General features: G+C 36.3%; 3 protein-coding genes across 6 annotated transcripts in view; all 3 read right to left on the bottom strand.

Annotated features, from left to right (window-relative positions):
- The window catches only part of LOC109861774 (AN1-type zinc finger protein 6), a 23,708-nt gene extending 21,180 nt beyond the window's left edge, over positions 1-2,528 (bottom strand). The window contains exon 1 of one of the 4 annotated variants that reach the window (XM_020441577.1): positions 2,103-2,528. The gene's annotated coding sequence lies outside the window, so the exon portion shown is untranslated. Of the gene's footprint in view, positions 1-1,744; positions 1,910-2,102 lie in introns of those variants that run through there. The other 3 variants (XM_020441573.1, XM_020441575.1, XM_020441576.1) reach the window with 3 other exon arrangements.
- Positions 2,529-7,499: 4,971 nt separating this feature from the next.
- Positions 7,500-12,570, bottom strand: LOC109861775 (beta-ureidopropionase). The gene is made up of 6 exons (XM_020441578.1): positions 12,482-12,570; positions 10,565-10,701; positions 10,228-10,472; positions 9,729-10,117; positions 9,035-9,352; positions 7,500-7,631 (listed from the first exon to the last, which is right to left on the bottom strand). The coding sequence occupies exons 2-6, from the start codon at positions 10,666-10,668 to the stop codon at positions 7,563-7,565; spliced, it is 1,125 nt and encodes a 374-aa protein (XP_020297167.1). The 5' UTR covers positions 10,669-10,701; positions 12,482-12,570; the 3' UTR covers positions 7,500-7,562.
- LOC109861777 (DNA-directed RNA polymerase II subunit RPB11) lies at positions 12,117-13,058 on the bottom strand. Its single transcript, XM_020441579.1, has 4 exons — positions 12,900-13,058; positions 12,482-12,571; positions 12,222-12,396; positions 12,117-12,152 (listed from the first exon to the last, which is right to left on the bottom strand). Exons 1-4 carry the CDS (start codon positions 12,950-12,952, stop codon positions 12,117-12,119), a joined length of 354 nt encoding a protein of 117 aa, XP_020297168.1. The 5' UTR covers positions 12,953-13,058.
- Positions 13,059-13,797: the final 739 nt, after the last annotated feature.

Below are 13,797 nucleotides of genomic sequence, written 5' to 3'. Positions count from 1 at the left end.
ATTCATCGTCTTTCTAAATTTTAACGCGTCTTAGGGCCGTAGTGCGGTAGTGACACTTTTCCGGACATGGGTCCCTATACTCAAATGTTTTCTACTGTTGCACTGAATAACCCCTAGAAGTTTGATCCCATAGTTCTGAAACACCCTGTATAATCTAACTTTTCCACTGTCGTTACAAATAAGATTTAATAGTTCGAAGAAAGAAAGACGTTTGAAATAAGAGCGAAAGAAAAAAATTAAGTGTGAGAGTTAAAAAAATGCAAATTTATTATCATTTCGAATAAATCTCTTAAAATAAGCATAATAAAGCAATATAGAGAAGAGTGTTAAATTTAGAAGCGCTAACTTCAACATGAGACTAATTGTTGCGCCTAGATACATACTGAATGTATTAGACGTCACTTGCTTCAAGCTATAAATACTAGAGCTAAGAAACATGATTGTTAAATGTGTTCAAAAATTTTATTCTTCAAGAAAAAAATTGATTTTGTAAAGAAAAGAATATTCTATGAAATATATCTTTATGTACATCCTTATAGAAAAAATAGTTTGTGTATTACAAAATTATGTAATATCGAAAATTTAAAAATCCGAGAAACAATCTGTAACAACAAAATCAAATTCTCTCTCTTTGCAGTGAACAAATGAAAAATATAAAATTTACAAGTAAATTATATATACATTAACACAAATGTATCGTACTATATTAATATATATTCAAATGATGAATAATTTTATCTTTGTGCTTGGTTTGTTAAATAGATTGAAAGCACCGCTACAAATTATACTTTTTAAAAATTTATTTCAGAAAATTCAAGCTCGTGCGTGTGTTAACAGTGCAATGACATGGGCGCGCAAACGGCTGGCGTCAGAGTGAGAGTACCGGTCAGGTGCACCGCGCAGTACAAAACAAAATTGCCACGGTAGATACGAGAAATTATTCCTGATAAGACAACTATCTCACATATACACACACTCTCTCTCTCCCCCTGTAAAGACGCGTGTCGCACTACGTTGGAAAACACAAGAGAGTCCTGTTGGCCTCTCATCGAGCTCTTGGAGCAGTTGGAACGAGCATGATCCGCGATCTCTCGATCGAACCAGGAAGATTGTAAACAACGGGATACGAATGAGAAAAGAAGAAATGTCCGAAGGAACACCTGAAGAGAAGTACGTCGGCAACGAGTGTTTCGTGAGAGAGTGAGAGAGAGAGAGAGAGAGAGAAAGGAGTATTGGCGTAAGCGAGTAAATGTACAATACGCGTCACAAACTCGTTGTCCATTGCCAGTTTTGAAACTTGTCGCATCTAGTTATTGACAAACTAAGCTTGTTCATAGACAAAAACTCACGGACAATATCAGTTAGAAAAATTCATGTTCAAATGATCAGATCAATTAGCAAAAAATAATATTAAACTCTTTTATTGCACAACTCAAACACATACATTCGACTATGATGAAAATATGATGAAAAAGGAACAATGTCAGATACTAACGACGTCGACTGTACGCGTATTCGAATCGGAGCGCTGCCGTCGTATGGGTCGGTAGTGAAAAAGAGAAACGGTGACGGGAAGATGAAGGAGACATAAAAAGGAGCGCAGAGAAGAAGGGGAAGGAAAGGAAGAAAGGAGGGAGAGGGGCGCAAGAAAGAAAAAGAGGCTTAGCCAACACACGCATGCAAAGAGTACAGAAGAGCGGACAGCACGAACGAAGGGACATGGCTTCCATCCTTGAATACGCACTTAGCCCACTAATTGCGTCGTTCCTTTGTTCCCTCTCGTATCTCGCAACTACTTTATACGTCAACGGTTTTCCTACGCGCGTCCGTATTTCGCGGAAACAGCAGCGTGTTAGACGAGTTCTTCGTTTATCCCAACAAACGGTGTTACGCGAACGTAATGCGCGTAGGGACACACGCGAGTTTCACTCACTGATTCCGATTGTGAATAACGTACTTACTTTTGCGTGTGTAGATCTCGCGAGAGTCTAGGTGGAGGTTCTATATAATCTTTCACGGCTATTCCGAACCGAAAATAGTCGCGGTGATCGGGGTAAGAAGCAAAGCGCGCGGGGCAGAGAGCACAAAATTGCGACACTTACCGAAGGCTGTTGCGGTGTAGCAGGGCGCAATATGTCAGCTGACTTGATGCGCGACCGATTCCAATCCTGCATCAGTATTCCACATAATTTCTCAGCAAGGCATTCGATCACTTTGCGGTACAAATATAAATTTGTTTTGCGGAACCGCTGCTTTCGCGTTTTCACAATATATGCGCGACACCGTTTAAAAGGAAGAACAGAGATGGAGATAACGATGAGGAATTGAGAAAACAAGTGGCGATAATAACGATGACAACGCGCGAATGTAAATACAAAACAACAATTATATATGATGACAAACGACGAAAACGACGTTACGTTTCGAGGAACTTTTTTCACACCCAACTCACTCGAAACTGCAAGAAAGTAGACTGCCACAGCAGCAAGTGCAGCAATGAATCACAACGAATACTGCTGATGACTGAGTAAAGTTAGATCTTTTACTCCTCCCCTCTCTCTCTATTATCCGAGCGTGGATTCGTCAGAACAGAAAGGCAGAATATGTATGTATGTACATACATGTATATGCGACGGGAAGCGACAAATTGATACGAATTTGCCTTAGTGATAATCACAAATCAGAGTTAAACAAAAGTTGAGAAAGAAGAAAGAGAACTTGAAAACACAATTTATCAGGAGGCAAATTTACTAGTTGTTGACCAATAAGATCATAGATATTTTAGTAAATTCGCTCACTTTTGTAATTTTCACTGCGTGATACAGAATCGACCCTCTGTATCACGCAGTGACAATGGTCTAGTTTCCACCGAAATCCTCAATTCGGTTCCATTCCGGTACAGATCAAATTTAGTGTTCCGTTTCCATTGGAAGTAGAATAGAAGTAAGAAAAATTAATATTTCAGTAGAGCCAACTTAAAACTCGTTTGTGTAAATATAAACAGACATAACCTGAAAAGAATATAATCCGAGAAACTTCTAATTGACTCCGCGGAAATGATTCAATCATATATTTTATGTTTTTATTTTCAACTTGCATCGACTTCTTAACAAGACCCGACATAATGCAGACATAATGAAAAATAGAGGTTGGCATTATTTAGTTTCAAACGTTTCCACCGATTAAAATTGTATGTCAATTTGCTGCCATTCCGGTAAAACTTATAGATCGAAGCAAAAGTGAATTGAGTGCAATTCGACGTGTTTCCATCGACTTAAATTTGATTCTACGCCGCAGTAGGTGTGAATTAATGTTTCGGTGGAAACTAGACCAATTACAAAAGTGAGCGAATTTACTAAAATATCTATGATCTTATTGGTCAACTAGTAAATTTGTTCACTTTTGTAATTTTCACTACATTACATGATACAGAATCAACGCCAAGAGCGGCCATCCTATTGTAATTTTTTACGACGATTTCAGCCGCTGGTTTTAGCTCCATATCTACAAAAGTGAAACTCAAATGCTGTTTTAAGGGTCGTCTACAATGGAGAGTTTTAGACCGTAACAGTAAGAAATTGACAAATCACAATCGATTATTCTTCTGTACTTTGTCTGTGATTGGTCAATTTCTTACTATTACAGCCTACAACTCTCCATTGTAGATGGCTCTTTACATTAAACGCAAGTCACAGGTCTCATAAAATTGACTAATCGCATAGGCAAATCAGCTAATCAACCAACGTGATTGATCAGATCTACGAGACTTGCTACTTGCGTTTAATGTGGAATGGGCTTTAAGATCCACTTTTGTGGATATAGCATTAAACCAGGGCTGAAATCGTCGTAAGAAACTACAATAGGATCAGAGAGAAGCCTGACAGCGGCCATGCCATTATAGTTTTTTACGACGATTTCAGCCGCTGGTTTAAGGCCTATCTACATAAGACGCAGAACACGAGTCGCAGGTCGCAAGATTGGACGCAGCGTGACGTATTTCCGGTCGTAAGAGGTCGCAGGCTTTAATACGCAGGACGCACAGAAGTTGAGTGAACTTTAACTTTTGCGTTCTGCGTCGAAGCGACCAGCCAATCAGGACAATCGTGTTTAAACGCGGACTTTCAATTACGTTTCATGTTGATGCTCGACAGACAATTTCGCTAGAACAAGAAAATTGTGTGTGTGTGTTTTCTTTACAAACCAAAAAATAATAATAAAATGTCATATAATTGGGATCCCGCTGCTCTATCACCAGATAGAGTGCTCGCTATGCATTGTAGACATTGGAGATTATGTGAACGCAGAAACGCTTGCGACCAGCGTTCGGTTTCTGCGACCTGCGACCTGCGACTCGTGTTCTGCGTCTTATGTAGATAGGCCTTTAGTGGAACTCAAAGGCCGTTCTCCATTAAACGCAGGTTGCAGATCTCGTGGAATTGACCAATTGCAGAGTCAAATCAGACAATCGACCAACGTGATTGATCAGTTCCACGAGACCTGCGACTTGAGCTTCATGGAGAACGGCCTTTGAGTTCCACAAAAGTGGAACTGTTCTCCATTAAATTCAAGGAAATACGGCTAAGGCCTGTTCTACAATACAGTCGTAAGCCGTAAGTCGTAAGAAATTGACCAATCACAATCGATTATTCTTCTGTAATTTATCTGTGATTGGTCAATTTCTTACTACTTACGTCTTACGACTGTATTGTAGAACAGGCCTAAAATCAGCGGCTGAAACCCATACATGTAAAGAGCCGTCTACAATGGAGAGTTGTAGGCCGTAATAGTAAGAAATTGACCAATCACAGACAAAGTACAGAAGAATAATCGATTGTGATTTGTCAATTTCTTACTGTTACGGTCTAAAACTCTCCATTGTAGACGACCTTTAATACTTCTATATCGCTAGTACAGTGCAGACCTCAAGCCCAAACGTTACGGTGCAGACAATATAAACTAATCTATGGTCTAGTTTCCACCGAAACCCTCAATTCGGTTTCACTCCGGTACTGATCAAATTTAGTCCTCTGTTTCCATTGGAAGTAGAGTACTTATAGATCGAAGCGGAAGTGAAATCAGCACAATTTGACAGGTTTCCATCGACTTGAATTTGATTCCACGTCGCATTTGGTGTGAATTAATGCTTTGGTGGAAACTAGACCTATGTCTCCATCACTTTTGAACGTAAATTTCTGATTGGTGAAATTTGTTTACAACTACGGCTGCGTTTGTTTTTTACTGGCAGTACTGGCAGTACTGAAAATTTCGTTCTGTTTTAGCTGGCAGCGCGCTGCGATAGCATCTTAGTTCCATCAATGACGTCATAAATGGAAGCCATATTTGCACTGCGATCAGTGTAGCCATATATATAATCAGAGAGAAATCTGAGAGCGGCCATCCTATTGTAAGTTTTTACGACGGTTTCAGCCGCTGGTTTTAGCCGTATTTNCACAAAAGTGGAACTCAAAGGCCGTTCTACATTAAACGCAAGTCGCAGATNTCGTGGAATTGACCAATTGCAGAGTCAAATCAGNCAATCGACCAACGTGATTGATCAGTTCCACGAGACCTGNGACTTGNGTTTNATGNAGAACGGCCTTTGAGTTCCACTTTTGTGGAAATACGGCTAAAACCAGCGGNTGAAACCGTCGTAANAAACTACAATGGCATGGCCGCTCTCAGGCTTCTCTCTGATAGTAGCCTCTCTCTCCAGCTGCTTTGTGCGCATGCGGTGAACATGTCCAAATATGGGCATAGATNGTCGAGCGTCATTATGCGCAGGCGCGTCTACTAAGCGAGTGCGAGCGAGACAAAGCATTGGAAAGAACGCGAGAAAGAGGAATGCCCAAACTTGCTTGAATGTTCACCGCATGCGCACAAAGCAGCTGGAGAGAGAGGCTACTATTGTATATTGTCTGCACCGTAACATGTGGCTTCAGGTCGGCACCGTACTAGCCTTAGACCATATATACTTATAGACACGGCTTCAGACAACTATCTTGAAGCAAAGATAATATCATCTACATGACGTCACATGTGGGCAAAGCAAAGGCGCGTTTATAGACGGCTTCAGATAACTGCCTTGAAGATAAGATAATATCATCTACGAGGCCGCGTTTAACCGAACAATGCCCACATGTGACGTCACGTAGATGATATTATCTTTGCTTCACCTCGACTCGTGGATTCATATCTACAGGCCGTGTCTATAAGTATATATGGTCTAAGGTACTAGCAATATAGGAGTATTACATATATGTGGAAATACGGCTAAAACCAACGGCTGAAACCGTCGTAAGAAACTACAATGGCATGGCCGCTCTCAGGCTTCTCTCTGATATTAGTAATAAATTAGAAGTCACAAGAAATAAACTGACTAATCACAATCGATTATTCTTCTGTGATTTGACTGTGATTGGTCAATTTCTTGCTTCTGACTTCTGATTTATTATTAATATCTAATTGTAGAAGGCCCTTAAGGCCGAAGCACAAACTTTTGCATAATGCATAACGCATAAGACATAAGAGAATCACCCAACCAAAGCTTTTTTTTAAGAACAAGAAGTAGGGATGAAAACAAAAAGCTGGATTGGTTGATTTTCTTATGTCTTATGCGTTATGCGTTATGCAAAAGTCTGTGCTTCGGTCTTTACACTTACGCGTTTTTCGGTAAACGCTTTTTTTTTGTCTTTATTGTTAACAAAAAAAGAAGCGTTTAAAGTGTGTGAGTGTTTAAAATAAACGCAATCGTAATATCAATCCTAACCTTAACTCTAACCTTAGTTAAAATAATAAATAAGAAATGTGATAGTAGATTTCTCTAATAAGAGAAACATTTATGTAAGTAATCATTATTAATTATTAAAAAGGATTGTTGTGAAAACATATGTTAATAGTATTTTTGTATTATTTTGAATGAAATAATACATATTATAGTTTATTTATTATTAAAAAATTCATTGCATTTACAGTGTTCTACGAGCAAATCGTCATCGGAGTTTTTCCTTTAAAAGAAAACGATCAACATTGTTATCCGAATCAGAGAGAAGTCTAAGAGCGGCCATGCCATTGTAGTTTCTTACGACGGTTTCAGCCGCTGGTTTTAGCCGTATTTCCACAAAAGTGGAACTCAAAGGCCGTTCTCCACGAAACTCAAGTCGCAGGTCTCGTGAAATTGACCAATTGCAGAGTCAAATCAGCCAATCGACCAACGTCTGATCAGAAATTGATCAGTTCCACGAGACCTGCGACTTGAGTTTCATGGAGAACGGCCTTTGAGTTCCATTTTTGTGGAAATACGGCTAAAACCAGCGGTTGAAACCGTCGTAAGAAACTACAATGGCATGGCCGCTCTCAGGCTTCTCTCTGGTATAAGCTCTATGCTCTAAACCGTTGTGCAACTGTTGAGTTGTGTGAACGCACCCAAAATTGCGAAGAAGTGATCATATTTCAATTAAATCCTAGTCTGATTAGAGTCTGAGTCCAAAATATTATCAGAATTTGTAAATTATATAAATATTTATTGAAATTAATTCGAAAATTAAGTTTTTTATGTCAATCGTTTAATCTTCACCACTTTGCTTTACGTAGTTGGAAAGTTTTTTAGCATACATGCCAAGTCTTTGAGTCATCTAAAATTTACATAAAAATAAAATATTAGTACTTGATATGATGCTTATTTAAAAAAACATGCATATGCAAAAAACATGCTACCTACGTAGCAAATTTTGTTTTTTTTGTTGTAATTTTGTAGATTATGCACACTATATATTTACAGACTTAGGGCCTGAGCACAGAGTTTCTCAATAGAGAAAATATTAAGAATAGGAATTAAAAACAGAGGTTAAGGGTGCTTTCCAACTACGTACACAGGCGACACTGGCTGCTTTCCTTTTAGGAGACACAGTCGACACAAGTTGACACAAAAGTCATTCTGTCTTCGTTCAGTATTCAGTGAGAAACAAAGACAGAATGACTCTTGTGTCGACTGTGTCTCCTAAAAGAAAAGCATCCTCTATATCCATGCAATGTAGTGAAAATTACAAAAGTGAGCAAATTTACTGGTTGTTGACCAATAAGATCATAGATATTTTAGTAAATTCGCTCACTTTTGTAATTTTTACTACACTGCGTGATACAGAATCGACTCCCAGAATTCCAACTTGTCGGAAATTTTATCGCTATTGCTTATTCCGTTTTCTGATCTGCATAAATACATATGTATTTTTTGTATGTTCGATTTCGTTGTTCCCCTACCGTTATTTATAAATATAAACTCTTAAAAACTGGTTATTTCTATTGCTATTGCTATTCCTTCCATTGTGCAAGAGGCTTAATGTACAATGCGAAAAAATAAAATATAACATATAAATGTATATAAATATAAGCCGTATATCATGCAGTCAAGACATACTTCCTGTACTTATATATTTTATTTTTTGTCATTGTATAGTACATTTAAAGCCCCTTGCACAATGGACGGAATAGCGATAGCGATAGAAATAACAAAAGTTTTAAAGAGTTTATATTTAAAAATAAAGGTAGGAACAGCGGAATCTAACATACAAAANTACACATGTATCAATGCAGATCAGAAAATCGGAATAAGCAATAGCGATAAAATTTCCGACGAGTTGGAATTCTGTGTTAAAAACTGTGTTATTTCTATCGCTATCGCTATTCCTTTCATTGTGCAAGGGGCTTAACTTCTATTTCTAAAGCCCCTTGCACAATGAAAGGAATAGCGATAGCGATAGAAATAACACAGTTTTTAACACAGAATTCCAACTCGTCGGAAATTTTATCGCTATTGCTTATTCCGATTTTCTGATCTGCATTGATACATGTGTAGTTTTGTATGTTAGATTCCGCTGTTCCTACCTTTATTTTTAAATATAAACTCTTTTAAACTTTTGTTATTTCTATCGCTATCGCTATTCCGTCCATTGTGCAAAGGGCTTAATTCTTATTCCTAATATTTTCTCTATCGTGCTCAGGCCCTTAGCGTGCGTGTGCTAAGTATGAAAATACTTACTCTGAATCCCCAGATATCTTTCACTTGTCGACATTGATTGAGGTCTAATTCTGCAATAAGCAGCCCATCTTTGTGACGACTTAAACCTGGAGTTCGTGTGCCATCAGGAGCAGTAATATAACTTGAACCATAGAAATGTCCAAAATTCTTATGCGCTGGTTTCCCATCGCCGGATGTAAATTCATGCTCAAAATATTCGGTTCCGACGCGATTGATAGCGCAAGTAAAATAATTATTTGCTATAGCGGCACATCTCGCTTCAATCGGCCACAAATGTTCTGACAATTCTCCAGTAGTTGCCGACGGATTAAAAACTATCTGAAGATAATTCAGACATAGAAAAAATCAGATTCAAACTTTACAAGTAATAGCATGGAATATGTTCATTTCCTTATTTCACTTTCTAGATAAAGATTGCCATAACTCTTAGGGCCTGAGCACAATAGAGAAAATATTAGGAATAAGAATTAAAAACAGAGGTTAGATGTAATACACAATGCAAAAAAATACAATATATAAATATATATAAATAATATATATAATAATATATATAATATATATATAAATAGGCTGTATATGCAGCCATGACATACTTCCTGTATTTATATTTTAAATTTTGTCATTGTATAGTACATCTAACTTCTTTTTCTAATTCTTATTCCTAATATTTTCTCTATTGTGCTCAGGCCCTTACTTCTGCTCCATTCAAGCCAAACATCAACCAGTTTAACGGATGATGACGACCGTAGCATATGTTGATTGCGATACGTGCAAAAGGAGTATTAAAAACGGGATGTCCTGTGTTGCCTTCCATATAATATGTAGATTCGTTAAAATCTCCGACACGAGGAATGTGATTCTTCCTATGTTTTCCCAAAACTGTACCATCTGTATTAATCACCACGCAGGTATTCCACAGAGTATCGCCGTTAATAGAATCTCTTTCCAAAATTGGCGATATTATTACCATACCATATTTCTGAGCAAGCTTGGACAGAAACACAGTACTAGGCCCAGTTTCAGCTTCTTCCGCAAATTCAACCCAAGGATATTTTTCCCTCGTACAAAAAGCGAACGGCATATCTGTAATAAAGTACATATGTAGCTCAATTATTTCATTACTGTTTTGTGCAATATTTTTACATATATATACTGAATATAATATAAAATTATTAATATTCTACACAACGTACTCCACGCTTCTTGGAGACATACAATATTAACACCATTCATATTTGCATCTTTAATGTATGATTCAATTTTCATTGTTATTGCAGTTCGTTGCTCAATAATACGAGCTGATGTGTCTAATACAATGCTATGTTGTATCAATCCAACACGAACTAAGTGTATAGGACGAATTTCTTCCACGATATTACTATGCAGCATCCATCCTTTAATTTCATATTTATCATCTTCCTTGTCTATTTGCAATGATCTGACAACAATGTAAATTATATATGTATAGCTCAAAGTTTTATATACAATACAATAAGCAATAATATATACGTTTTTTATGTACATACGTACTTTAATTCACGTCCATATAAAAGGCGGTTAACTTCAGCCAATTCTGCCGGTGGTACGTATATCTTCAAAATATCCTCCAAAGTACTTTGATACATCTTTTCCATTTTATTCGATCTTCGCTGGCTTCCTAAATGTGACTGAACAATATTTTAAAGATTGAAAGCTTTAAGTTCTATAAATAGCATTGCACTTTGATACGACAGAAAATAAAAACGCCAAAAGATTAGACAAGAGAGCAGCAGATATCATGAGCGTGATGATACTTATAGGTAAATAAAACTTGATTTATTAGAACTTTTTTCTTGATTTTAAATTGTAAACACATTTTGTATGTAAATTAAACCAAAAATTTACAAAAGTTTAATATTTCTTATGTAACGATCATATGTAAACTTCTTCATTAGATTAAATGTAAGTATATATATTGCTGTGTGTGAATAGAATGTAAAAATCACAAACAAAATAAATATATAGCTGCAAATATGCAGCAAGCATGTAATTGCATACAACGGCACGCAGATCGTATAGTTTATATTTTATTAAAACATAAATTTTAAATATATAAATGTAATATTTAAAAGACTAAATACTAATTTATAAAAGACACGAAAAAATTATACATATATTTTTAATTTTATTAAAAATTTATGCATATATATTTAATGAGAATTAATGATGAGAAAAGTAATGCATATACACACACATATGTGTGCAAATGTTATATAAGTTTATTTTTGCGCATGCGTAATGAGGAAGAGCGACTTTCTATATATGTATATAAGAAAACATCATTTTAACATGCAATTAGTAATTACGTATAAATTTTATTTTTTTTCTTTTTTAGTACAAAAGAAATATTTAAAGTAATTCTAGCAATAATATCACCTCTGATAGAGCGTATACTAAATTGAGAATATCTTTATCATCTTGCGAATCTCGCATTAATTAATGAGATATGAGGTCTGTTCTTTTTACCTGAACTGGCTACACTAGTTCAGAGTTTATCTTTCTTTTTCCAATGTCGAGTGAAAAAGATAAACTCTGAACTAGTGCAGCCAGTTCAGATAAAAAGAACAGACCTATGTATTAATTTCTAAAAGTTTGCGAATGAGCGTTTATCCGTTGTAAAGCAACTCGGCGTTTCACGCGTTTGTGGTTACTAGATGACAAAACAATGGGATGAGTATTTTAATCAAACTAAACAATTATTAAGTATTTAATAAATATTTTAATTTTTTGATTTTTTTAATTAAATTACTATTAACTATTATTGTTTACAGAGCACTTTTGCCAGTAAATACACAAAATGCTGGGTTGTCTCTTCACGCAGCGGACAAACGTTTACTTTTTTTATAAATTAATAACTCAATAATTATTGCAAAACGCATGAACTAGAAAAAACTTTGACTCAGTACAACCTGTTTTACTTGATTGATTATGAAAGGTGATATAATTATCTGACATTCTGTATATATTTAAAATATTTACAAAAGTGGTCTTTTTATACCTAAAAAAAATATAAACTACAAAGAAATATATTGGATTCATATATTTAATCTAAACCTTCTTTCTTCTCTCTAATTGCTTCCTGAAAAAGTTATATGTATCTTAGTATTATGTAAATTTTTTACATATTTTATACTTTAAGTATAGTTACCTTAAATCGTTCTTCAAATAAAGACAGCTCTGCAATTAGGTCAGTGATAGCATGCATAAAAGCTTCATGCGGTGTATAATCTGATGTGGTCTGTATTCTAATAACAAACTTATGTTCCAGTGGATGAGGTACTTTATAACCAGCAAATAATACTTGCGGGTCTTTTAATAATTGACTTAAAATATCAGAAACAGTAGAAAAGAATTAGTAAGCAGTTATTATTGAGAAAAATAAATAAACCAACATTCATATGTTCTTACTTGCGAATCATATTTCCTAGTGTATGATCTTCTTTATTGACTGTAAATATAGCAGCATTTGGTACTTTAGTATCTTGTTCTTTTATTATCCTAAAAAAAACATATATATATATATACATATAAGCTACATTTCATTTGATCACTTAGAGATTTTTTGTTGTTTTATGTGCCTTCAACTCTAATTAGAACTTTTAAGCGCTTTTGACTTTAAAGCCTGTTCTACAATACAGTCGTAAGTCGTAAGAAATTGACCAATCACAATCGATTATTCTTCTGTAATTTATCTGTGTTTGCCCTATTTCTTGCGACTTACAGCTTACGACTATATTGTAGAACAGACCTAAAGTGCGAAAACAAGGTTATGGAACTAAACAAGTTGCTCGCATTACTCGCATACTTTATGCGTAAGATAACTTACTTCTTTTCTCCTTCGTATAACAAAAATGACTCAAAGGTTGGAGGTGCGTTCATTTTTTTGCTTTTTATTTATAAATTATGTGAAACTTGAATCACAGTATATGTATAACCAGTAACAGAGATGCCAGTCAGAGATGCCAGTTTGCGGACGCTAGCAACATGCAACAGCAAGTGGAGGGGATACGCACACAGGCGAACAGCCGTGTACGTGTGCGCTCGGCGCTTCGGCCAGCTTCGAGCAGTAGAGAGAGACGGACATATATAACCGCTCTCTTTCTTTCGCTATAGGCTGTGTTCAGTTAAGCAAGATGGAACGAACTAATGCAGGAAATGCAGGAAATACAGGAATTGGAACTAATGAATTCCTGTATTTCCTGCATTAGTTCGTTTTATCTTGCTTAACTGAACACAGGGCTGTGCTCAGTTAAGCAAAATGGAACGAACTAATGCAGGAAATGCAGGAAATACAGGAATTCATTAGTTCCAATTCCTGTATTTCCTGCATTTCCTGCATTAGTTCGTTCCATCTTGCTTAACTGAACACAGCCATAGCTATAGCCCATATATGTAATACTCCTATATTGCTAGTACGGTGCCGACCTGAGGGTCGATTGTGTATCACGCAGTGTAGTGAAAAGTACAAAGGTGAGCAAATTTACTATGATATCTATGATCTTATTGGTCAACAACTAGTAAATTTGCTCACTTTTATGATTTTTACTAGACTTCGTGATACACAATCGACCCCCTGAAGCCCACCGTTACGGTGCAGACAATATAGTAGCCTCTCTCTCCAGCTGCTTTGTGCGCATGCGGTGAACATTCAAGCACGTTTGGGCATTTCTCTTTCTCGCGTTCTTTCCAATGCTTTGTCTCGCTCGCACTCACTTGGTAGATGC

This window comes from Pseudomyrmex gracilis, unplaced genomic scaffold (assembly GCF_002006095.1).
Source record: "Pseudomyrmex gracilis isolate BER0280 unplaced genomic scaffold, ASM200609v1 scaffold_1021, whole genome shotgun sequence".
NCBI lineage: Eukaryota > Metazoa > Arthropoda > Insecta > Hymenoptera > Formicidae > Pseudomyrmex > Pseudomyrmex gracilis.
Note: the sequence above shows the minus strand (reverse complement) of the source record. Positions and strands in the feature narration are given on the sequence as shown.